Source organism: Uloborus diversus, chromosome 3 (genome assembly GCF_026930045.1).
Source record: "Uloborus diversus isolate 005 chromosome 3, Udiv.v.3.1, whole genome shotgun sequence".
NCBI classification, from domain to species: Eukaryota; Metazoa; Arthropoda; class Arachnida; order Araneae; family Uloboridae; genus Uloborus; species Uloborus diversus.
Genome location: NC_072733.1, coordinates 178,723,383 through 178,751,176, shown reverse-complemented (window position 1 = coordinate 178,751,176; position 27,794 = coordinate 178,723,383). Strand labels below are relative to the sequence as shown.

Sequence of the window (27,794 nt, the reverse complement as noted above, 5' to 3'; positions counted from 1 at the left end):
TACTATGATGTTAAAAGTAAAACACTCCAAAAAGATAGTAGAAACACTATTATTTTTCAGAGACATCGACCTTTAACTTCCTAAACTTAATCACTTTTACTTTTTATGGTATTACATGAGCAGTAGAAAAGGGCTCAGCAGTGATTTTACTTCGCATGTAACAGTTGTGGTGATATTTTAATGAATTATATCACCCTCCTAATCTGTAGAAAACTATCTTGGTCCAAGATTCATAAAATAATTCGAAATTCTCTCAAATTCAAAGAACTTCTGAATTTGGCAGTTCTTATTCACTGCCTAGTAAGGATGATATCGACTTGGGGCTGTTGAACAGTGTGCTGGATAATGACCGGGAAAGGCAGCTGTTGGGGGCACATAGCTGTGAGCTGGGTAAGCATGAGATGCTGTGGAGACAGAGGGATCTAATTGAGATGATTGCACGTACCCAAATGCTTGAGGCTGTATTCTTTGACAAGAGGGGCACGACATGCCAGATCTCCCAGAGTTTCGAAGGTTAGTGGATCCTTGCACTGCCAAGGACCAATTGCGTTCGGAAGTGGAACGGTAGCCAGAAGTCAGGAAATCTGCTGGATTTAAATAAGGATATGGTCGCGAAAATGAAGAGGCAAAGGATGAACCAAATGCTGATGTAGAATTCGGCACGCCTTCACTCCCAGGTGGTCTCTTCATACGCTTTCGTCTACGATAATTGTTGCCTTCAAACATATCGTTGTATGCAGAGTCGAATGACCAATAGCTTCCCTTTCTCTCCCCTCCGCCTTCTCTGGGCATACGAATAAAGCATTTATTTAGACTTAAATTATGCCGAATGCTATTTTTCCAACCTGGTTTGCCATTATAATACGGAAAATGCCTCAAGATGAAGTTGTAGATTTCTTGAAGAGTGAGCTTCTGTTCTGGAGACTCCACAATAGCTCTACGTATCATCGCAACATATGAATAAGGAGGACGACTGTTACCACCAGAATCAGGTGAAGTAGTGAGATTTTCAGGCGGATCAATGATGGAATGCTTCGGTGGATCAGAAATTTCATCAGGTTTTGTGGGATGTGATCCATTATTGAGAGCAGCAGCCTGTTGTATAGCAGGCATAGAGCTTGTTAACTTAATTGGACTCAGATCATTGTTGCAGTCTGGTAATTTCTCCTTTTTGCATATTAACGATTCTGCTTCAGTGTTTCCGTTGTTATTCATAAGAGAACACATATTTGTCTCATGGTGAATTACTGTATCGCTGCTACCAGTAGACGCCGTATCACTACTGGATTGCTCAGTGCCTTCATTATGCCCACCAATACCATTTGTGCTTTGCATCAAACTGTAGCAGTTGGCAAGCATAGAAGAATTATGCGCATGCTGAACTGCAAGGGCTGATGGCGAATTTCTAGCGTTGTCTACTAAGGGAGGAGGACTGTATGGATTGATGTAATGGTTGTTCGTAGAACGAGACAAGTTTCCATTCTTTGCCAGATAAATGGGGGCAAAACTTCTTAAACAATCTCTGGAATAGCCTAAAATATAAAAAGAAAATTTAATTATTAATGAAAAAAATAACAATGTAATGAAGAATTACTTTTTACAGGAATAAACATTAATTTTAAGCAGATAGCTTGATGCCGCCACTCATGGGAAAGCGGTTTAATCGCATACAATACAGGAAAATTGCTTAGTTCTCCCATATAACCGCAGTTATTGTTATATTATTGAAAGCGCCGTTGATTTTAGTCATTTTCTTACAATCATGCTGAAATAAAAGAAAAAAAAAAGTTTAGATTTCTTGTCAGCTTGTATGAAAAGTTTTCTGCCCTATTGGGAGCGAAGACCACTCCATGTGAATTCCTGAACATCAAAGGACCTCTGTGCCAAATTTAGAAAAGATCCGACGTTAACTATGGATTAGTATTAGAGAATACTACACACACACACACACACACACACACATTTTTATGTATACAGATAGATGTTAATGAAAAAAAGTGACATGTGACATAGGGGTGGGGGAGTCAAAAATGTATTTAAAAAAGTGACATTTATGGACATTTTCTTTCTTTAAGTTTTAAAGCTTCCTTAAGCTTTGGTTCTTTCTTGTTTTCACTTCATAAAAAATCAATCTCCCCGTAAATTATTGTATTCTGCACCAAAAAGTATATAGTACGTTATGATCACATTTTCGAGAATATTTTAAAGTGGAACTTTGTTCAGGCAGAAAATGCTCAAAATGTTTCGACTTCACATGTTAAGACTTCTCTAAACACAGGAAGAAGATGTGTGAATTTATTTAAAGAAGTTTTCTTTTTTCTTTTATCGCCATGTCTGCTCGGCTGTTGTATTAAAAGAAAAAAATAAACATGACTTTTTGTTTGTGTGTTTAAACAATGCCTGCTAGTCTGCTGTCGTTCTTAATGGCCGCTGACTGTTGTATTGTTGTGGTCGCATTTTGTGTAATGATTCCCATACTGTTAGCTGACGTCGAAATCGTCAATTAAATAATTGCAAACAACAAAATACCGGGTGAGCACAAATCATGGACCTGATTTCAAAAAATCATATACAGTCGAGTCTCAACTTACGCGAGGGATGCGTTCCAAGACATCTCGCGTAAGTCGAAATTTCGCGTTGTGCAAAAGGGAATGTATACGAATTTTTATGAACATACTAACTATTTTAGACATTTGAAAACACCCAAAACTGTTTTAACCCATTTCTTAAACTGATACTTCCGTTTTTTACATAAAAAACTGAACTTTTACTGTAGTTCAAAAAAAAAAAAAAAATACTATTCAACATAAAATACTGTTAGGATGCACAAAATCAATGGGAAAGAGAGACATAAAATGAAAAATTACGGTACGTATAGCATGTAGTAATAATAAAATGCAGCTCTATAGTAATACTGTACAGTGGAAATACAAACTTTCGCTTTTTCTTTCCATTTTCAACCTTTAGATAAAGAGCGTGCTTAGGTGAAATTATGTTTCATATTCAGAATGAAAAAAATCAATGAAGGATACGAAGTGGTTAGGTGTGTAGAACAACGTGTTGTTTAGAGTTTAGACTATTACGCAGTGAAGAATTTGTGCTTTCAGTGATGCCAAAGGGAAAGTCCTGTCATCAAAGCAATATTTAGTAGCCAATAATAAAGGCGATACTTAAGTCCCACGATTCCTTTCTAAAAATTTTCGTGTAACGGGCAAGGAATTCGCATTAGCTCTAAAATTCGGAACTCGTGAAAAACTCTCGTTACAATTATTTCGCGTAAGTCGAATCTCGTTGAAGCGCGAGTTCACTGTATTCGAAACGATAGCGCGTATTGCTGTAAGTGATACATGAATGAGTTGAAAGAGAAACAGACCATGATTTTTTTTTCCAATATAGTTTAATTGCACAAATAGGAAATGTGTGAGTACATTGTGCAAAATATTCAATTACAATTGCTCAATTTCGGAGACTTTTGTTACACGATAACATTCAATCTGTAATCCAATTCGCTTCACACACATTGTCAATAGTTCGTACTGCTGCACAAATCATAGTCCAAGAGCCCATGAGTGGCAGACCTACGTCATAGTATAAAGGCTCAAAAATTTTCTACGTAAGAACATCACAGCAGGTAAGAAAGGTTTGCTATTATTTAAGCTGAGTCACGCCAGCTTTGGCAGAAAACGGGTAGCAAAGGTGCATAAAATTGCTGCAAAAGCGAAACATCATAGATTCATTCCATGTCACATGACTTGGTGGTCCCCATCCAACCATCTCCAATTTAGAGGACGTTTTTATTAAGGTGCAGACATGCCTTTGAAACTAATCTATGCAAATTTTCAGCTTCCAAGACACAAATCATGAGGACCTAGGATGCCTCACAAAGAAAAGAAAAAAAAAAAAGTATGCTCCAAAATGGCCTCCAATGGAGGAAACGTGCTAAACGTGGCAATTCGTTTCACAAAGCTAATCAGCCGTTTTGAAGCCCCCCCCCCCCCTTTTTATCGATCCTAGATCCCCAGGTCTTGGAAGCTGAAAATTTGTACAGGTGAGTTTCAAAGGCATGTTTGCACCTTTATGAAATTTCGTTCAAATCGGAGGTGGTCAGGTAGAGACGACGAGGTCACTTGACATGAAATGACTCAGTTTTTGAAGCAACTTTTGCTACCTGTTTCCTGTCAAAGCCAGAGCGACTCAGCATAAATAATAGCGAAACTTTCTTACCTACTGTGATGTGCTTAAGCAGAAAAATTTTGGGCCTTTATACTATGACGTATGTCTGGCACTTACAAGCTCTTGCACTATCAGTCCTTGAAGTTTTTGTAGCGTTTTCAGCATCGGGAGTTGATAAACAGTGTCTTTGGCGCAACCCCTTATTAGAAAGAAATCACATGGCGTGTGGGGTGAACTAGATTGCAGATTACTATACGTTTGTCGAGTAACAAAACGCTCATGCATCGAAAAAAAAAAGCAAGAAAAAACTTCGTATATTTCACTTTTCATTCATGTATCACGATTTTTAGCTGCAAATCATGAGTTTCTAAAAACTAATCTATCCTTTAAAAAAAGGCTGTTGCATGCTCTTTCTATCAATGTAACTAACGGTGATAAAAAGTAATGATGAACATACCAAAAGAAGAAGAAAAAAAAAAAAAAAAGAAAAGGAAAAAAAGAAAAAATCGAGTAAATTTCAAAGTTAGAAAATTGACTTTACAGCAGAGAAAAAAAAGAACTGTTTATTTTGTTTTTTGAAAAAAAAGCTGGTAATATAATTTAATTCTTTTTATTTGTTCATTTTTTTTTAATCATGGTTTAAGTATCATGACTCCTCAGCACTGATAATGTTTGTTGGTAGTCAAGTTAAAGCAAGAACAAAATATGGTTTATTTCGAGCTTCTATTTCTTTTAACATCTACTTCTAATGTGTTACGGGGGGGGGGGGGAGTGAAAAAGGAAGCTCAGAATCATAAGTATTTTTGGAATTAATTTTTTTCGATGGAACAAAATTCTAGCTCGGTTTCCTTAAACTTAAGCTTAAAGGGGAAAAACTCTTTGAAATGAAAATTTCAAAGGCGCGTAACTATTGTATTAATTGACTAATGATGATTGACATTTCAAAATGCAAACATTGGTATGATTTGAATTTCCTGAAGTGGTAAGAGTTTCCTTTTAAATGGTCAATGTGATACCAGTCTATTAAAAACAAAAGTTTCCTTTAACGTTTAAAAATATTCTTTACATAAAGAGCTATTGACCTCTAACTAAGCATTACCAAAATAAATCTTGAAAGTGGCAACCCCGTCATTTAGGGGGGTCGGGAGGGAGCATTCGACTACACTGGTTTTGAAAAACCAATGAATTAACATTATGTGGATTCGGTTTCTGTTGTTTTTCGATGCAACCTGCATTTAAGATATGTATCCTGACCCCCCCCCCCCCCATATAAAATTTTAAATGACAGACCTGTTGGCAACCTTAACGAACCACTGTCATTTAACAAAATAATGACTTAATTAATGAATAACAATTATGCGACTCAAGTTTAACAACAACTCCCAACGTACACTTTTGCTTAAATTTAAAATAATATCCATGCAATTACAGCTGCAAATTAGCTAACTCCTGGAGTCAACCAATTCTGAGTCGACCCGAACACCAACACAAAATTGATATTATTCTTCAGCAGCGTCTTTTCATTGGATGGAGGGAGTGAATGAATATTAAAGCAGCAACCAAGTACGGTGAGGATTAAATGAATTCAAATAAAAACCACAAAAACTCTTCAGGCTAAGGCCACTGGACTCCTTTGAGAGATAAGGTATTTTTTTCAAAAAGGGTTATACAAAGGGAGTAGCTTTTTTTACCAGGCAAGGCCCGATGTGAGACTCTTACTGAAGCTGGACGTCTTTTAAATTGCTTCAGGTTTTTATAGGCGCTCAGTGAATGTTTGTGCCACGGAATTTCAATTACTCAAAACTCAAAAGCTGCAATTGTCAAACAAAATTATATCAATCGTCTATTCACAGTGAGCGAGTTCGTAATAATTCAATGGCTTTCTTCAGTTTCACTCAGAAAGTTAGAAAAATTGGTTGTTTTCTTATATAAAACGTTGCGATAAAAAATATATACCAAATTGCGCTTCAACTATTTTGAAACGTTTGGGAAAAACCAAATGATGCAGTGAGAAGCAAAGGGATGCAAGTCCAATATTAAAAATTTGGAGATAACCAGCACAAATAGTAGGTGAACATCCCCTCTGTTTTGGGGCAAGAGATTGTACTAGTAGCACTGGTAGGTGATACTATACAGCATGATTTTAAAAAAAACATTTCAATGAAAGCCTACCTAAGGCCGGAACTTTAAACGTATTTTACTCAAAACTTGAAAATGTCCACTTACATCCCTTTGCTTTTCATTGCCTCAAATGTGGAAATAAATGTTAACTCTGAAAGTCAAATTATTCTCCCGAATCAGAAGACTAGAAAAGTAATGACAGCTTTACAGTGGGTCAAACACAAGCAGTATTTTACAATGGGACTATCACAAAGTTTGCTCTTGAGTTCACTAAAATATTTGGTGGAACCTTACTCCATAAAATTCGTGGCAGCATTGCTGCCTCCAGTGTTCTTGAGTAATTAAATTGATATAACTGGTGTAGAGTAACTCATCGTTTTGTGAAGGTTACACCATAGTAATGCTACTATGCTGTAACGTACATATGTGTGCTTGTACCAGAATTTTCCGTAAGCTTACAGAATAAATGTTTGAAAGGTTACATATTCGCAAAAATTAAGCTTTCATGGGTCATTCTCCAGAAAACGCAACTTTTGAACTCAAATATTTTTCAATTTCGAAACCTTTTTTATTTTTTTTTCATTTTTACAAGAAAGTGTTACCTACTAGAAGTAACCATAAACAATGGTCCATCAAAGTTCCAATTATTTCACATTGGAACATCAAGGCATTTTTTAATTGTTTAAATAAAAAAATTAAAAAATGCCTTGTTCAAGGAAATTAAAAAAAGAAGTACTTTTAACATTTAAAAATCGAGGCCAATTTAATATCAAAGTAGTTATTTTGTTAATTGTGCAAACAATCAGCTATTTTAATGATTATTGGGTATATAATATTAAGCTCTCTTAATCAAAGTACGGCTTAATTAGTAGTTTCAAATATATGTAAAAAATAGTATTTAGTAAATTTGAGGATATACAGGCAATTTATAATTTTGGTAGAATGCCTATTATTGATGTATTTCCCCTCCATCAGTTATTTTCACCTCAGAAATAACGACATTGATAAGATCTGTCGCGGAGGTGAGATTCACGGAGGTGAGGATCTTTCCCTTAATATAGGCCTAATAGATACGTTTTTCATGGAATTTCTTTTTTACATTAATTTACATCCCTGAAATTCAAGTTCACGGAGGTGAGAATTCAGAATAACCATACTAATTTTTTAAAGCAAAATCTATCTTCTTGTTTTGCGACAAAAATCTCACAAATTCAATTATGGCTAAAAATAAACAAGGGAGCTTCCTTGTATCATAAAAAATGAAATTTAATGTCATTACTGCCACGTGTTAATGAGGAATGGTATTTTGTGTTTAGGTAACGGAGGTGAGAATTTGTGACATGACTCCTTGTCCTTCTAAAACAAACTAAACCACAATATTAAAAAATTAAATATACTTAAACAATTAGTATTTGAGACACTTGTGAAGGGAATTATAAATAAATAAGTATCTTTTAATTAAGCAAGTTATTAAGCAACATAAACAGTCACACAAGGTGTGTGACATGCCATGGAGGCGAGAATTCACATGTTGTGGACCAAAAATATACTAAAATAAAAAATAATTATTAAAAAATTGTTGGCGGGTTAAATAGATATATTTCTTATGAAATTAAAAATCATTGTTAAATGAATTGTTCCTTAAAGTTTTTACTGTAAAATGCGTGTGACAGAAAAGTTACGCTTTTTGAAGAATGACCCTCATCAGACTTTCTTGGAAGGTTACTCATTTTCATGTGCAAATTGACCTATACATACTTCAAGTAAACTATTGGATGATTTAAATAATCTTAAACAGTATCTCAGAAAATGGCACTTTTATACTAGAAACCTCTTTTGATTTTTGTCTTACAAATTTTGTCTTCCATGTTGTTTTCAATCGTTCGTTTATTCAATATCTATCAGGTTCCTTCAGGTTTGAATTCTACCTCACTTTTTAAAGTAATTTTGACGCTAAGGTGGAACTATACACAAGCTGCCGTGAAAGTTTTCCCCAATCAGAGTTTTCTAAAAATTGGAACGAATTACTCCAGAAGTTGTGAAACGTTACACGCATCAACGATGATAACCTTACACAATTTTTTGCAGTGTAAAAGAGGCCTTAATTTGAACAATCAAGTCTACTTTCGCAAAGTTCAAGTTAATATTTCCAATACTGCCGTTAACGGGTCAAATTTTAAAACTTTTTTTTTTCTAAAAGGAAAAAAAAAAGGGGGGGGGGAGGAAAAATTTAGATAGGAACTTAGTTTGCTGACAATTTAATGAAACATTTATAGAAATTCTGATTTACTAGTTTTTGTTCAATACACTCGAAAAATAAATTAACAAACAAAATAAATCAAAGAAGATAACGAAGGAAAGAAAGGACTTTTCCTTCATAATATTGTACAGAAAACAAAAGCTAGCTTAAAACAAAACACATTTTTCATTAAGTTAATGATACGAAAATTGTGTTCATTCTAAACAAATATTTGAGAAATTAAAGGGGACAAATGAAACAAAATAATGAATTTAAGGCAAATGACAACTCATTTCACACCAAATTAATGCTTGCATTAAGTGTTAAATAATGTGCGTGTGGATACGTGTTAAAAAAAGATTCGGTTAATAATTAAATTTTATTTTATAATTTGTATCCATTTTGAAGCCTCTGACAAACGATTCCAGATGGATTTTAAATGTAATGAATGTAATGAAAATTAGTAGGAATAAATCATATCATTACCAAAGGCGTTCTCAAAATAAAGCAAATGTTTGACAATAAGCATTAAGCAGTGCTGAGCAAATCTGCTATGAGTGCATTTCTTAGAATGATTGCCCTTTGTGGTCTTGAGCTGTGGATTTGTCTGTTGTCTCTTCATGAAAAGCAAAAGAACTGCTGAGACTAAAACATATTATTAAAGAGAGAGAAAGCATAGTTAGAAAACTTTCTCAGACCAAGACAGCAACAATTAAGGATCAGCAAAATCAGTTCGACTATGATTGATATTCATTTCAGTTTGAATTTTTTTTTCCCTTTCGCTGTGTGAAACAAAGAAATTGTTTTAAAGTCATCGCACAAGGAAAATTTACAACAATAGCTTACAGTTGTTGTTTCTGTACTATTTAAAAATAATTATACGATCTAACAAAATATGTCTCTGCAGAGAAAGTTGAATGAACAAGCTTTACAGGAGGTGTAGAATTTTAAGAGTTTCAACAACCTACTCTTATAACACACGGGTTAACTAACTCTTTAACTTATTTTTAAGCTCGATTCTTTCAATTTAAAAAAAAAAGAAAAGAAACTAACAAACTTCTGTACATTTTTTAAATGTCTAGTCAAAAACTTTCTTAATTGGCAGTTTTTCTGTAGCTGCCAGTAGTTTCTTCGTTAGAAATACCAAAAATATCCAAATTAGTCAAATCATCATTCAAACAATAAATTTGGATATGGTTTTTGCTAATTGTGAATCAATCTTTTCGACCGTAATTTGCAGTTTTTCAAAATAAATTTTAAATTTTAAACATATTTTTCTTAGCTCGTTAATGCGTTTATACATATGTGCGTGTTAGTTCATAAACACACATATTAAATGGATATTATTAAACTTAAATATTTTTACTAATTGATATTGCTGATATAATTCGTCCCAGCATTTAAATTTAGCAGTATCAGAGAAAAAAGTGTTATTTAATTCTTGATGTACAGTGAAAGGGAAATTCTTAAAGCTTCCAACATAATCGAAATTTGTGTCTTCATGTGAGATACTAAACGGAAAACATATTAGAAGAAAAAAAAAGCATTCAAATAGAAATGTAAGTTTAATAAATTTCTAAATACCTTATTTTTTATGCTTGTAATTTCAAAATTTTTAAATTTTTCTTAGTGGAAATAAACCTTTTCGGGAGAAACGGGTTAAGCGGGGGGGAGGGGGGGCTCAAAATTCCGGATTTGTTTTCGGTCATTCCCTTTTCTAACCCAGACACGATCATTTTGCTAAGAAAATTAAAGAAATATACAAAGAACAAGTTGAAATAATTACTTGACCATTTTTTACCAATAACGTTTTTAATGTCTAAGAGCTCATTAACAAAATGTGAATGCATTATTTTTTTTAAATGAAATTATGATATTTATTGCAGTATCAGTAAAGTGTCTTGTCATATAGTTTAAATTGAATTTCGTAAACACATGTGATTCACCTTATTTTATCATCAGCGAAATGCACACAATGTCTACATGAATGTAAAAAGTACAAGGACATTTTCGTATTGATTACAAAATTCTAAAATAAATTATTTTCTAAGAAAATTGCATTTTTTTAAACTGAAGAAAGTGATTACCAACTAATACAAATTTAGTTATGTCTTCTAGGAGTATAATTTTATGTATAAATTTAGAACTCAAAAGCGAAAGTCGAAAGCAGTTAAAATAGTAGCAGTTGCTATATTTTCATGTTCTGACTCAGATAAGAGAATAAACATAATGTACCTCCTTCAACTTGGCCTTTAGCTAGAATTATAGATACTTCTTTTTGTGAATTAATAGTCAGCAGAGTTTTACATTCAATATTTGGCACTTGATTATAGTCTGCAAAGTTTATAATTCGTGATCTTATTTAGTTATCATCTGCGCAATCGATTTGTTTTTGTAATGGCAATGACAAAAGAAATGAGCTACAGTAGTTGAAATATTTTGATGGAATGTGAATGCTGTTTTTTCATCGTCCGTTGTTGGCGGAGAATATGATTTATATTTTTTACGTATTGTATATAATAATTAAAAGTATTTTTTGAAGAATTGTATTAATTCACTGAAGAGCAGAAATACATCTTTATATATAAAAGCTGTTGTATGTAACTATCTATCTATCTATCTCTGTTATCGCTACTTCAGGGAAATGACAGAAAATTGAGCATCGAACCAGGTATCAATATATTCATAATTTTCTTGGCTACATGTTTAGCTATGTAGCACAGCTGTGCAACTTTAATTAGTGGAGATATTAACTAAAAACTATAAAAACTGTAACTATTTCTCCTGGCGGTTATTCTTCGGAACAATATTCCCTACTTTCGGAACACTTTTACTTATAATATTCCCCGTCATTCTGACAGCGGAAGCGCAAGTCACTCACGGCGCGAAAGTTTTTCTTTTTCTCTCTTTTTTCCGCTTAAAATGGACGCTATTGAATAGTTCAGAATCGAATGATTCTAGAGCTGCGCCGCGAAAAAAAAAAAATACAGTCAAGCCCGCTTATTAGAATATCGGTTAAAAGAATATCCCGCTTAATGTAATACATTTTCAATGTAACAAACCAATATAATGTGTTATTTTGATCCCGTTTAATGGAATATTCCGCTTATTAGAATATTTCTTGATGGCAAAATGGCTATTCCATTAAGCGGGTTCCAATGTAATACACTGTTTATTTATTCTATTAATTTATGAGATCTTTATACACGATAATTGAACGTCATGAAAAGTTTTAATATCTGATTTTTATTTATTTTTCTACATATGAATATTTGTCTGATACTGGAATGTCCCGTTTTCTTAGGTGAAAGAACAAAAACTGCATGTTTCAACAAAAAGTCACTGGGTGAAGCTGTTTAAGCATTTTCACGACAGTAAATTAAATCATGCATAATTAATTAATATTTTCTATGTTTGCCGGAGACTAATGCACTTATAGAAAGGGTATTTTCGCTTCTAACTAATTTGTAAACTAGCGAAAAAGCACAGTTGCAAATCTCAGTTCTTAAAGCAATATGGATTTAAATGTGAATTGAATGACATTCTGCCAGGAATTTCATTCTTATTTAAAACCAGCACCAAATGTAGGGGAAACCCGGGCAACGTGAATACCTTAAGCTTTTCTTGATTATTGTCGTTTAGTTATAACTTTAAAAATTGAAACAAATGTTTATAATCATTCTTCATTTAATGAACTTGCGTAATGCAATAACAGTTGTCCTTAATATTAATTACACTATTAGATATAAGGCCAGTTTTCAACAATGGCAAAAATATCCACTTTGCCCAACACCCTGGGTAAAGTGAACTCGTTACTAGGGCAAAGCGAACAGCAACATTATTTATCATGAAACTAAACATTAAAAAAATAAAATAACCATCCAAAATTAAAGGAACATATCTAGAAAACATTTTTTTGCTACAATGCTAATTATTGTAGTTATTGCAAACAAAGAAATTAAACCAAAAAATAAAATAAACGCCGAAAATAAAAGAAACATATATAAAAACTTTTTTTTTTTTGCTGCAGTGCTAATTATTGCTGTTATTACAAACAAAGAAACTGAATTTAAGAATAAAATAAGTATCGAAAAAGCATTTTTCCACAATACTAATTATTGTAGTAATTATTCTAACAAGAAGAAATTATAAAAAAAGTCAATATCCAAAATTTAGGAGCATATTAAAAAAAAAAAAAAAACATTTTTCTGCTACAATACTAATCATTTCAGTTATCACAAACAAAATCATTACCATTTTCGAATGCTGACACTCTTTATGACACCACTCAGTACAAATACGACATTGTATTCTGTTTTCCATCGGCTGATCATCTTCTTCAATGAACATTTCATCACAGAAAATGCACCTTACATCATAAAATTTCTTTACTTCCTTCTTATCATTCTCTTATGCAGCCTCATGTTTTGTAGCAGAGATTTTTGATTAGTCTTTTTGGTACTTGATCTTTTTAATAGTCTTCTGAAAAGCTTTAGTCGAAACATTGAGTCTTTTTTTGATTTTTCAAATTTTTGTCTTTGATTGTTCTTTACTGGAGTACTTGTCAGGAGTGTAGACCTCTGTAGCTTTCGTTTACGTGTTATAATTGGTTTAACAGGCTGAGGAATAGGTAGTAAAACTGAAAGACTGTAGTAGTTCTTAGAACATCCAGGTTTGGGTGAAGCGGCGGGAACATCATTGCCTTGGACTTATTCTGCTGTTTCAGATCCCATGGGAGTATAAGTACCGTCTTAAATGGTGTATTGTCTTGAGATATTAATATTGAAGAACTTCCAGGCTCGGATAAAGTGACTTGTCATGACCGGGCAAAGTGAATATGGTATTCACTTTGCCCAATCCGCTTTGCCCTTCAGGTACATTTTTGAGGTTACTAAAAATTACTAAAAAACCAGAGCATCTAAACTCGTCGTCTACGGATGCTATGTAATCGTACATCAAATCCTACTCATAACAAAGAACATGTCACAAATAGTATTAAAGTTATAAATGAAACACTAACCTCTGTAAACTAATATTGTTTTCCCCGAAACATACTTTGTTCGCTCACTGGCGTCGCGTGAGGCGGACTCGTCCCGACGTGTTTGCCGCACACGGAGCGGCAGCAAGCGACCGTTACTATGACAACGCGGCTGCCGGCCGACTAATTATTTAGGAGTTATAGGCAAAATTCGCTTTGCCCGGTGTATCCACTTTAGCCGGGTTTCCCCTACTCGAGCTAACTTGTACATTAAAAAATTACATCGATTCTTCTTTTTTAAGTGTTCATTTCTGGTTTTCCTGTCATAAACTATAAAAAAAATAAAAAATGAATAAAAGATACTTCGTTAAAATATACACGTGCCTAAAATTAGTAAATGTCCCGTTTTGAGGAAAAGAAAATAAATGGTCAGTGTAAGTATGCACTGTAAAAAAAGTTTCAATATTTATAATACAAAGATAATAAATGCTCAAGGTTTTTTGAATTATCTTAAAGACTGAAAAATGGTAGCATGTAATGACAGGAAAACTAAGAGTTGTAATGATGAAGGGTGGAGGTCAAAGAACAAAAATTCAACGGAAGACAAAAATAAATGGCATGATATAGCTGAATAAAATTAATTATTGAACTTAAGAACTTTGAGATGCAAGTGTTGTTTTCGTTTAAACATTTTTTTTTCACTTAAATTAAATTATACAACTTGAGAGAACTAAATGTTGTTTTCGTGGCAAAAAATATTTTCATTAAACAAAAAAAAAAAAAAAAAAAAAAATGTTAAATGAAAAATTCTAAGTCAAGAGCCGATAATTCGTAAAATTTATTGAAGTACCTAGAGTAAAATAATCAGTCATGATTCTCAACATGGGGGGAAAAAAGCTTCTTGAACACAAAAGAAACCGGGATATAAAGTATTTTTTTTCTCCGCTAACAGAATTTGGTATGCTTTAAATGAGATAGACCTTGCGTTGCGTGTGTGAGGTAAAATTTTATTTAAAAAAAAAGGATCACTTAAAAAGCATTCACTCATGTAGTGCAACATAAGAAAATTTAAATAATGAACAGTTAAACGGTTTCTGTGTGCTTCTGTGTATGTATGTATTCTGGGAGAGGTTTTAAGATCGAGTAAACAAAGAAAAAGAAAGAAAAGAAGAACGACCATAGACCTCGGCTCGGTAAGGTAAAAGAAACGAACTGGAAAGTTGTTCTCTAAAATGAAAGGAGACTCTCTCGAGAAACAATGCTATTAGTTTTTTTTTAATTGCCATTTAATTCAAGTGCTTTGATGAAAACATTGCATGCAATAAAAGTTAGACAGTTATTTGGGCCACAGAAACAGGACATGAAGTATGTTTTTCAGCATTTAACAATGAATGAGTTTGCTATTATAACTGATAGCATGCTTCATATTTAACAACAGCCAAATGGCAAATTTTTTAAATTTTTTTTTTAAAGAGGGGCGAGCGAAATAAAATTTAACAATTTATCAAACGGGTTTTGACCAAGATACACTGTTTTTTTTTGGAGATTAATTTCATGCATGGGCGTTATTGAATTTAAGCTATGAAGCTCTTTTTAATTTTTCGGTCATGTGAAAACATCTTGAACAAGGAACAAGGATTTAGATTGAACTCGCTTCTTCCAGTAATTAAGGTTCTGACATCCATCCCGTTGTATAAATCAATATACCAAGTTAAACTGAACTACTTACGTGAAGTACCATTCCTCCTTTTGAGGTTTGGAAAGAGTTTTATTTATGGATCTAAATATGCGTTTCCTGCATCTGTTGATGATCACACGCAACCTTGAAGAACCACATGGCCACTTCTGTTGCAATGTAAATAAAAGGGCGAATTTAAACTGTCTGATAAAAGTGCAGTTGCTGGAAAAGAAATTTGTTTTCAGCTTCGTATTTTTAACTTTAAATATGGTAATTTTCGGATATCGTCATAGTTATAGTAATTCAAATGCTGCCAAAGAGTTCAGTTCAGTATTTTTCAGGGCTGTGGAGTCGGAGTCGAAGAGTCGGAGTCGGACTAATTTTGAGGTAAAGGAGTCAGAGTCGTTAAAAACATGCCGACTCCGACTCCGAACTCCTTTTTTTTCTTTCCTTTTCACTGTCTCTCCTTGCATTTTTTAAAAACTGACTACCAATTGGTTCGATTACATGTATAAAAAGATACTAATGAGAAAATAACTGTCATTATGGCAATCAGCTAGCTTGAATGCTTACCGAACTTTCTGTAGCCGTCCCCTAGTTTGCTTGCTTTTTAACTTAACTAATAGCAACTGTCAGCAAACGGTTTTGTTGCCTAACATTTTCAAGTAATCACTTTCAAATAAAAATAGAAATATACTGTTTTGTTCGATCTCAGTTATAAAATAGAAAATAGTAAAAGAATCGTAACAAATTAGTAAGTCGAGGCCCGTAGCTAAGGTTGAAACGTAAGGGTGATCGGCAAATTCAAAGAAGTTCTGGACGCGAAAGCACGAATCCAAAAGGCTCGATGAAATAATCTAATGTTTTTTTCTTTATTAAGACTATTACTATAAGCTTGGTTCTCACTAAAAAGTATGGAACAAAATAAGTGTAAATGATTTCTTGGTAACAACAACACTCAATAATTGCAGTTAATCTTAAAATCTTCATATTAAGGTTAATTCTAAAGCAGACAATAAAATTTAAATTAAAAATTTAGCGAAGAAGAAATATAGGTATAGTAAAAGATATTCGTACAAATTTGTATACCGCCGCATTTTGTGTAAAATTAGCTCCTGACGTATATGTGCCCTATTTTCGTTGAGATTTTATTGATGAAAGATAATTCAAAATATATTCGCGAAAATTTTCAGAATTTTAGTATTTATATTTTTTATAACTCTGAAATTAACTTTAGGTGTTATCTACCTGATGGGTGTCACCCGGGGCAAACCACCCCCTCTGAAGAACTTGAATTTAGAAAAACAGCTTTTTTTCTCTCAAGTTACAGCTTTCAAAATTGAAAGCACACGATTTGATCAATGTCTATTTGTTAAACATTAAAAGGGGGACAAATAATCCTTTTCAATTTTTTTCAAAGAGATTTGTAAGTCATCTCACTTTTTAACTAGCAACTGTTGGAAAATTTAATTTTTAAATTCAATTTCTAACGTTGTATGTGTCTTGGCTTTACAATAAAAAACAAAATGCGAAATTTTCATAAAAAGGAATTAATATTTCAATCTCTGTTTAGAGATTTTCCCCCTTCCCCTGAAGGGAGAGAGGGAGCTGAAAAAATACAATTAAAAAAAAATTTAAAAATATCCGGAGTCGGAGTTGGAGTCGGGCATTTCAAAATCCAGGAGTCGGAGTCGGCCATTTTCCTTCCGACTCCGCAGTTCTGGATTTTCAACGATCTGAGAAGTATAATTCAACAATGCTGTACGAAATCGTTTGCGACTACAGTTGAAGTCGTTTATATTGAGAACGAAATTTTCTCGTTATAAACAAATACTCGAAATAAACGATTTCGTGAGAGAAAAAAAATCATAACGATTCAGACATACTTGCTTTGTTTATTTTTATTTTTGTTCAGTACCAAAGAAGTCAGTTTATTTAATTTAACCTGACTTGTTGTCTTTTTCCCCCGCTATTGTTTCTCGAGGAATACTCAAAGCCAGAAAAACATCGTCTAAATTCCGAAAAAGTACGAAGCTTTTTTGCACATCGAAAAACATTGCGACGGTGAGGGTGATTCAGCTGGAAAATGGTAAATCAACGACACATATCACGCAATATAATCTAAGAACGTTTCGCTGTTTAAGTGAAAGAATCTTTATAAACAAAATAAAAGAAAAAAAAATCAAAATTAAAATTTCGTTTCAGTTGAAATATTAAGCATGTATCTAAATGACTAAGGTACATGGTCTCTTTGGAAACTTCCAAGGGGGTACAACGATTGTCTTCGGTTGAAAAAAAAAATCCTGAATAAAGTTGCTACTACTGCTACTACTAATAATAATTTAAAAAAAGACGAACAACTTTAAAGCGTCTACTGGCCAATGATTACTTCCGAAAAAAATGAGTTTTCAAATTGAGTTAGAAGAAAAAATTTAGAATAGGTAAGAATGGGGGTCAAGTGAGAGTATAAAACCCCAAAGACAGAATCAAAATTAAGAATAAAGGTTGTAAATGAAAGAGAAAAAGGCAGAGTTACTAAAATGTAAAGTTTTCAAGAGGATTTCTGGGGTTTTTGTTAAGAAATGATTTATATCAATGATTGTTTTGAAGGAAAAAATTGATTTAAATCATTGACAACTGTTGTTTACATTTTCTGGATTATCCACGTAAAATTGTCTAATGACTAATTTTACGGGGAAAATGATTGAGTTTTTTGCAATGCATGCCATTTATTTCGTCCATTCGCTAAATATTGTTCTTTGCTTGCTGAAATCCGAAGTAGATTGAAATGTCTCGATATTTAACTCTTATTGACTATCACGTGGGCAAAATTGTGGCCCGCGTCAGAGGTGTTGGAAAAACTCAGCACCCCACTAACCACGCTAGTTAAAACATTCTCAAGAAGCAGTAAAAAAATATGCTGATGAATCCTTTCACTTAAACGGTTCAGAGAAAAAAGGATTGGTCAGCATTCAAAAATAGCAGAGAGCATGAAGGTCTATTTTAAGCACAGCGTGGAACAGTGTCTTTTAGCATCTTTTAAACGAATGTTAAAGTCTAATTGTGAGTTTAAGACACATTCGATAATAGTCTCCGACAATGAAGTAAAGGGGGGGGGGTATGGAATTGGGGGATGACAAAAAATATTTAGTAGAAACTTTGACAAGATTAGGCTTCCTTAATGGAAGAGAGAAAGGAAAATCTATTAATGATGGACGTCTATCGTTTGCCTGGCACCCCTTTTTGGAGGTATACACTGTAAAAAAAATAAACGTCGTTATTATTGCCGTGGAACGTTTCGGGATTTTACAGGATTTCATCAGTTCCCTGTGAAAATCAGGTATCTTTGTCGAAAAAGTTTCCTGAACTACTACAATTGAAACGAATGTAGTTAAAACAATATTTTTAGCTACCAGTTGAAATATTAACTGAGCGTATTTATACTGTGTATCGGCTTCGGTAAGATTATTCTGTCCAGGTCATTGAGCTGCAACACTAAGAGGAGAGCGAACTTATCGGTCCGTTTTTTGCCCAAGCGAGTATGGCAAAAGAATCGCACTTTTAATATTTAAACTCAAGTTTTATCATGTAAAGTCTTTTGCCATGTATTTTTCAAATCTTTAATATGTTCAAATCGTTGTGGCAAAAGAAGCCGTCTTTTGCCATTAAACAAGATGTTTTACAATGCAATTGGTTTTGCCAAACTCGCTCGAAATTCGGACCGTGAGCCTCAGTGTAGAAGAATGGAAAGTTCTCTCTCCTCTTAGTGTTATAGCTCAATGGTCCAGATAGACTAAGCTCTCAATGAGATCGAATACGTACCAAGCTATTATTTCAGACCTACTGAAGTTTTTCTTGAAGGTTCCAGAAATATGGCTGGCTTTGATAGGGAAGATTCCTGTATTATTTGGCACGGTGTTTCTTATGACCCTCCTGAACCCGGCGATTTCATATTCAGCAGAAAGTCACAGGATCTCACCCAACGCCAGCAGCAATACTGCGTTTCAATGAACTGCAATCCCAGTGGACCCCAAATTCAATCTTTATCGAAGTAAAAAATTATACTGGTAAGCATTTGTCCTTCATGCATAAGTTGACCAGATTTCTTTTTCCTCAAAATGGAACGCTATAGAACTTTAGGTTACACTATGCTTATTAAAAAAAAAAAGAGTTCGCTTATTTACAAAGAATAGAAATGAACAGATTGAAAAGGAGAAGTGTCCCTCACATTTCAACAGACACATAACATATATAATAGCACACCTAATCAATCAATAGCAACAATTAAATCTAATCTGAGAACTTTAACGCTTTTTGTTTTCTATTTCTTTCTCACATCCATAGGGATGTCAGACGAAAAATTTTGAAAATAGCCAAAACCTTAAACTTCAAATTGGCCAAAAATAGCTGACTTGTGTGAGAACTGTACTACCTTTCGATCATTTTAAAAACTTCAATTGCTTAACCATACTTGAAATACAAACAACAATCTATTCCCCGTATTTTAAAAACAAAATTTTAAGGTGATATAATAATTGCAACATTGATATTCTTTTCATTTGTCAAATGTAGTAATAAGAATTTTCAGCTCGTTGATCTACTAATCTTGTGGTAATGCTGACTTTGCTCAACCGCTTAGGGTTCTTCCCCCCCCCCCCCCCCCCAATTATGTGACTAACTTGATGCTCTATATTTTATCATTTGTTCTTAAGTTTCTTACACTTTTCTTTCTTTTTTTTTTTTTTTCAATTCTCTGACCAAATAAGTTCCCGAGCTTAGCCAATGTCCATTTGAATGGTATGTACCTCAGAGCATACAAATATGTTTTCGAAGTACGGATTTTTTTTTTTTGCTCTTTGAATGCAGTTTCATGAATTAAAACCCCGCACGTTACATTGTAAAAATACTTTAACATTGCTATCACATTTCATCCTCATCATCAAGAGTCTTTCACACAATGCGTGAAACCGATTTAACTTTTCATTTTGGTTGTTAAAGCACACCTGCAGACAAAAAAAAGAAGGTATTTTCTTTTACCTTTATTCAAATCGTACTAAAAATGAATAAAATAAACTCCTTTCTAACTAGCGGTAATGACATATCATACCCTTTGCCACAGACCGGTTCTCTTTACTTCTACGCCAAATTTATGGGTAAGGGAAATAACAAAGGTCTGTTAACTAGTAGTGGGCATTGTTTCAACCACGTTTTGCTCTCTTTTACAATTTGCCTAGCACATATGATTTCTTGGAATGTTAACTGCGCACACTCATCCTGCAAATAGCGATAATGACCACTGTAAAACTTTTGAAGGCGAATAAAAATCAAAATGCAGATCTCGAAATGAAAGATTGTGCAAGTTAGATCATGAATAGGCAGCCGTAACAAACATAAAATGGTCTATGATTTCCTTTTGCTTCGTTAGGAACAAGAAGAGATGCAGTTCAGTTTTCTACTCTTTTTTTTTTTTCCTTCTTTAATATAATGCGAATGAGCCTGTTTCGTCCCTTAACTTTTTCTTCATTTAAAATCGTTCTTTTCTGAAACTGCGTTCGAATGCAGGGGTGCCCACAGGGAAGGGGGATTATGGCGCAAGTTTCACCATCAGAAATGGGGAGGGGGGTAATTAAAAAAAAAAAAAATTTCTTTAAATTTATTTATTGATTTATTATTAAATCAAATTATTTATTTTATTTTATTATGCTTATATTTTATTTCGTTTATTTATTTAGTTGGTGTGTGTGTGCATGTTATTGGTGTAGTACAGAACTTTTTTAATTAAATAATAATAATAATTAAAAACGAATAAATGGATAAAAATATTTTTTAAATAAATTTATTAAAAATATTTTTAAAAACATAATAAGAAAATACTTAAAAAATAATAAAATAAAAAAGAGAGCTAAAAATTAAAAAGAACAAAGAGAAAGAGGGTTGAGAAAAATTATGGGGGGAGGGGAATTTTCACCATTGAACTTGAAGGGGATGGGCATCTCTGTTCGAATGAAGAGTAAGACAAAAACTATTATTTAAAATCTAGAAATTATTGTTAATGAGTGAACATTAAAAACAGTATTAATATGAAACATCACGAGAAAAAAAAAAAAAAAAAGGTTTTCACAATAATGGATTTTTTTGATTATCTGTTTTCTTTTTTTTTTCCTATAAGGAAAACGTATGCAGATATTATATGTGAAAGCATTTTTACCAGACGATAAGTTTTTCATTTTTTAAGTCCAAGCGCAGTCGCAATGTTGACGCTTCGGGCAGTATAAATTAGCCTAACTTTGTTTCATTTAACTTCACTTTAGACGAATCAATCTCATTAACAGTTACTTACAAAAAGTTTGGAAAGTCGTCCAGTTGCGAAAAAATACACCGTTATTAACTGTCTTACAGGCTTTGAGAGCTCTTTAAAATGACCTTGAAAGACATTGGTTATAATTACAAAATAGATTCAAGCATATAAGTAATCTATTTTTGTAATTTAGAATTCAAAAGACTGAAGGAGACAGTACGCATGAAGTATAAAACAGATATAGTTTTTTTTTTAAATTTATTATTATTATTTTTTATAAATGTAGGTAATATCACGCGTATGACCATCAGTTGAGCTGTAGAGAGTCAACAGGAAGAAATGGAAGAAACTTATTTTATGTATTTACCATCTGAATTACAATTTTGTATGATTAAGTAAATTTATCTTTTAGAAAATTGTTAACACAGTTAGACCTATGAACATTAATTATGCATGATAAATTAATAACTGAACTATATAATACAACTATCAACTTCATATTAAACAGTATACAATGTATAACAATATTTAATTGATTGCAAAAAAATAGAAGTTCTAGATAAACTAATAACAATAAAAGTCACGACTGCAACTAAATGAAATTTAAATTTTCAACGGAAATTACCAGTTTACTGGAAAAGCTTCATTATAAAAATGATTGAGGAAATATTTTTTTGGCTAAAAATTATTTACTATGTCATACATACTTCAATAGGGTGATACTAACAGAAGATAAAAAAATATTCAGAAGTTTCAGTGCAATAGAGTATTTTAAAATTAATATTCCGATGCAGAAACTGGAAGAAATCTATATTTTCTTTTTTTAAGGATAACATTTTTAGCATAAATTATCAATCCAATAATATTATAATAATGCATTTCTTGCATAACAATTTTTTGGAACTTTTCTTACGACAAACCTGAAAACATTTCCTGTAAATACCTGTGAAACAGAATATTTGATTAAGAGCAGCAGTTTTCCCTCCAAAATAACATTTCTAATTTTGTTGATGTCATCTTCTTGACATTTGGTGTAATTATTCTAAGAATTTATGCTAATTTAATGCATTTTAATTCTGAACAACTTCTTTTTTATGTTGGTTTCATCCGATTTTTTCCACTTTTTTCCCATTCCTTCCAATTTGTTCCACTGTTCTGAAAGAAACCCAACACTGTGTCCTAAGGCAAACAAAATATTTTTCTTACCTCCTGTATCGCTCCCTTGACATGCAGCATAATGTGATGAAACGCTCAGGGATGAATTTGATTTGTAGGTATCTGTGAGATGAATTTTGAGAGATTAAAACTAGTTACACACAAATACAAATAATACATTCATTATATAAACTCAATACAGTTTATCTGCACCTTTGTAAATTAATTCATGTGATTAAGTTGAATATTTACTAAATGCTATATGGGCGAATGTCCGTCCAAGTTTTCGTGAAGCAGAAGTAAAAGCACCAAATACGGAGTACCTATTGCTTCTGTCACTAACAACTAATATGATTAAGGGGGGAAATATATATATATATATATATATATATATATATATATATATATATATATATATATATATATATATATATATATATATATATATATATATATATATATTAAGCGTGAAATGAAATGGCCCTGGGATAAGGTTCACTGGAGTTTAAAAGCTTAAACCAAAAGTTTTAAAACCGAAAGGGTTTAGTATGGAATAGATACTGAAAAAACAAGTAGGGAATTGTACGGCAAAGCGAAATAGTTACGATAACTTATCTTTCCCAAAATGAAAAAAAAAAAAAAAAAAAAAAAACTGGAAGTTAAATTTGTAAAAATGACAGTACGTAAAGAAATAGTATTGTATTCAGCAATAAAACTTGCATTGAAATATTATTTTTCATTTTTGGCAATAAATTTTTACTACACAAAAAGTGGAAGATTTTTACTTTGCTCCATATGTATGGGGGGGAAATAAAATATTTTTCTACTGAAAGAATTTTTAGTTGATTATTAAAAACAGTTTTCATTGAATAAATTAATACACAAATAAATTAACTAATTAATTATTTTTTGAGAAAAAATAAATGAGTATAACATAGTAAATGATAAGAAAATAAGTGATAGAATTAATAAATAAGGGAATTAATAAATGTAGGAACGCAAGTTAATTCATGAAAAAATGAATACGTAAGAATAAATAAGTAAACGAAATGAGGTACTGCAATTTGCTATTACGTCTAATGTCGGAATTGATTTCTTTTTATCTCTAAGGCATTAATTTTTTTTCCTGAAAGGAAAATGTCGCTAAGTTCCATTACTTTTTTAACATATAATGAGTGAAATTTAATTCCTACAATACATTGGATTTAAGATTGTAAAAATAAATAATAATATGATTGCTTATACGAGGGGGGACCCAAAAGAAACCGGACTAATGGTGCGATGCCAATCCTAGATGTAGTAGAGTGTTCTCCAGCTAGATGGCTCAAGTAGAGACCTTCACAAACCAGCTGTGCAAGTGGCGTCAGTTTAGTTTTTAACGTCTGATCGTAGTGTTGGTTTTCTCAGGTGTTGTTGCTTTCCGCCTTCGAACTCATTTATGTCAGATTTAAAAGAACAAACTGTAAGCTTGAAATTTTGCTTCCTGCTCTAAAAGTCGGTAACGGAATAGCTTACCAAATGCTCCAACAAGCTTTCAACAACGATGCTATGAGCCATACATAAGTTTTCGAGAGGTGTGGGCGCTTTGAACGTGGTAGCATGAATACTCGCTCTGAGAGCCCTTCAACGTCTCGAAATGATGAAAACGTTGAAAAAATCCACCAAAAAATCAACGAGAGTCGTCGTTTTACGATTGCCAAAATTTTAGAAGAAACAAGAGTGAGTTGGTGCCTTCACCATGATAACGCTCCCATACACTTAGCCTTCACTATTAACCGCTACTTGGCCTCGCAGGGGTGGCCAGTTGTTCCTCGACCCCAGTATTCGCCAGACCTAGCACCCTGGGATCTTATTCTGTTCCCGAAGATGAAAAAAAATCTGAAACCGAAGCGTTTTGATGATGTAGAGGCTGTAAAAACTGCTTCGCAGCGGGCACTGATCACTGAACATGGTCAAAGGTAAAGAGTTTTAGAGGAGCTTCTAACAGTGGAAAAAAAGAATTAACAAGTGTATTTTATCTAAGGGTGAACACTTTGAAAGAGACAAAAAAAAAAAAAAAAATTGTGAATAAACTAATATATAAATATTTTAGAACAAAAATCCGGTTACTTTTGGGTCCCCCCTCGTACGAGTGTCAGAAAATCTATTGACACAAAATATGAAAAAGTTATGTAAAAACAAGTTGTGAAATCTTGAAAATCACACATGGCAAATAAAGCATGCTTTGTCTTTGATAATTACAGAAGTGAAAATAAGGGGAGGGGAACTGTCCAGTAAAATTATATTAAATTTTGCTGCCATTTTAAGGAAAACATCACAAAAGCGAAAACACTACAAGATCTCCCTCCCCCCCCCCCACACACATGAGCTTTTGATGATTCAAACACTTAAAAGAAATACAATAGTGAGGAGATAGAAACAGTCTATTTAGTCTACCGCGATATTATTACAGCCAATTGTTCTGAATTCATATGAAACTTAAATTAGAACACTGAACATCTACTCCAGCGGTTTTAGCAAAGGTATTAATAGTTAAATTTCCACTCGCAGTGCGGGTACTCGGTATTTGTTTTCTTTTTTTTTTTTTTAAATGCGGTGGTTTATCTTTTACCTATCTAAAGAACACTAATTTTCACCACAAAAAGCGTAAAAGCGTAAATTGCACGCTTGTTTGCTTTCAAATAGTTATTGCTCAACGTAAAATAATCCATTTATTTATTTATTTATTTTAACACAAAAATGATAGCAAAATTTTTTCTGTTTGGTCAGTTACTTCGCACTCCGCAGATTGAATACGCTAATAGGCGCTTAAGGGGGTCCGGGACACAAAAATCCTCAAATTTTGAAATTTTTTTTTATAATTTGAAAAATTGCTCCGTTTTTTTCTGCTTAAGAGGACGTTTGAATCTTGTTTCCACCTTAAATAGAACGAAAGTTATAGTTATTTTTGTTGCATGCATCTAACGAATGTGTACATAACTTTAAAACTTTAAACGCGTTTTTCTCCATGATGCAATTTTTCCCGATTTCTTGCATTCAAACTCTTATAAGTCAGGAACCGATAGAGATAAAGTAATGAAACTTGGAGCATATCTTTTTCAAGCAATTTACTTTAATTTTTATTCGGCGAATTTGAAAAAAACGTTTACTGCAAAAGTTATGATTTTTTTAAAAAAAAGTATCTTCGAATTTTTCGAAATTTTTCTTCAAATATTTTTTATTTCTTATTGAATCAATATTTTTAAAATCGCCGAATAAAAATTAAAGCTTAGATATTTGTGCATACTTTTTTGAAAAAAAATTGAAAATTGACCAACAATATTTTGAGTTATAGCAATTTAAAGCAACCCCATTTTTTTGAAAAAAACTAATTAAATTTAAATAAAAAAATTTTTTTTTTCATATTTATGTTATGATTTTGCTTATTAAATAAATGATGAATCAGTTCAAAAAATTTCAAAACTCTAAAGTACATAATAAAAAAAATTTCAAAATGTGTCCCGGACCCCCTTAAGCAGCAAACACCTTTATGTTACGCTTTGTTATTTTGTTCCTTCTTTCTTTGCATGTACTTTTCTTTTTGAAATCTCAGACGCTATAAGAACAAGATATACGCAACGCACTCTTAAGATTTATGCTTGGATTAATGAACTATTTTGCAATTTTTTTTTTCTGTATTTTTACTTGATACTTGTTTACTGTAATCGTTTTTAATCTGCTATTAGAAAACAAATCATAATTAAATGGAAATTCAATACGCTTAAATTCTTTGAGTTGTGACTTTTCATTGTCAGGTATATTGAACAGATACACATTTTACCTTAGAATAGCTGTAGTAAGAATAACAAGTAACTTTTTTTAAGATGTGGTGCCTGCTTAGTACTTGAAAAGTGAATGAAATGCAAAAAGGTTTTTGCTTAATAGACTTTCTTGTTTTAAGACATTTCAAAAAAGGAATGATGGGTTGTATTTTTATTACTGTTTTATGATGATGTCTAACAAATGCATACCTAAAATGTCAGTAATCCAACGTTATTAAGCACAAAACTTGCAAATGATTGCAGACACGTGTTTCGGTGTTACAAGGAACACCTTTTTCAATGCAAAGAAGTGTGAGCTTTTGGATAAGTTTTGTGCTTAATAACGTTGGATTACTGACATTTTAATTTTTCAGCACAAAGGTATTTATTCTTTAAATGCATACCTTTTACCATTATGGTAATAAATTTCGTGTGAAACCTCTTTTGATGACTTTAAAAAAAATTTTAGACTACTTTAGTTACTATTTTTTGCCTCTGACGAATATTTTGAAGACTATTTTTCATATAAGAGGCAACTAAAGCAACTATTTTTAGTATCGTAACTCAGTGGCAGCTCTAGCCCTGCACTTCCTATGCAACATTCTAGATCGTTAAAATGAACGGACGAACGAAGTGTGGCAAGAATATGGTAGGTGAGCCACAGGTGGCCTGACTTCTTAAGGTAGACAACAGTGGCGAAGCCAAGAGAGCGTCTAAGGGGGTCTGGACCCCCTCCCCCTGAATGATTATGTGTAAATACAGTTAAAGAAAAAAAAGGCCTTGTGAGCAAGAATTATACTCACTTTAAAAAAAGGGAGCAAAAAAAAAAAAAAAAAGGAAAATTTGGTACAGCAAAACTGACTGTATACTTTTCTGGCAAGATGCAACTTTTTAATGAGGCTGAAACATACCTTATTAGGAGTAGGTCCGTTAAGTCTGGCTAGACCATTGAGAAGGAATACTAATGGAGGGAGCCACAGCAAATGTCTCATGTTTTATAACTTTTATAGGTAAAATAAGTACAAAAATTTAAAAATTATAGGCAACAGTAGAATATGTACTCGTTGAATGCACATAAATGTTATTTTTCCTTTACTTAGAAGTTAAAAACATTCGTACATGCTAGGGAAAAGTTACTGGATCTCCTGGTGTGGCTTTCTCCTCACAGTTTACAATGCTAGAATACTGCACTATTACTATAAATTTAATTTTTCCCTTCTACAGTTAAAGGTTGTTATCGTGCATGACTTCAGCTAATGAAAACTTCTTCAGCGGTTACGGTCAATTCGAAATTGCTCCCCAGGTCACATGGTACTGTTGCCGTTTCGGGATAGTAGGGTTGCACTCTCTCC

The 27,794-nt window shown here is 32.7% G+C and overlaps 1 protein-coding gene across 1 annotated transcript in view; it reads right to left on the bottom strand.

Annotated features, from left to right (window-relative positions):
- Window positions 1-297: 297 nt before the first annotated feature.
- The window catches only part of LOC129219069 (forkhead box protein F-like), a 155,243-nt gene continuing 127,746 nt past the window's right edge, over window positions 298-27,794 (bottom strand). The window contains exon 2 of the mRNA XM_054853388.1: window positions 298-1,532. Within this exon, the coding sequence (XP_054709363.1) occupies window positions 298-1,532 (1,235 nt within the window). The remainder of the gene's footprint in view (window positions 1,533-27,794) is intronic.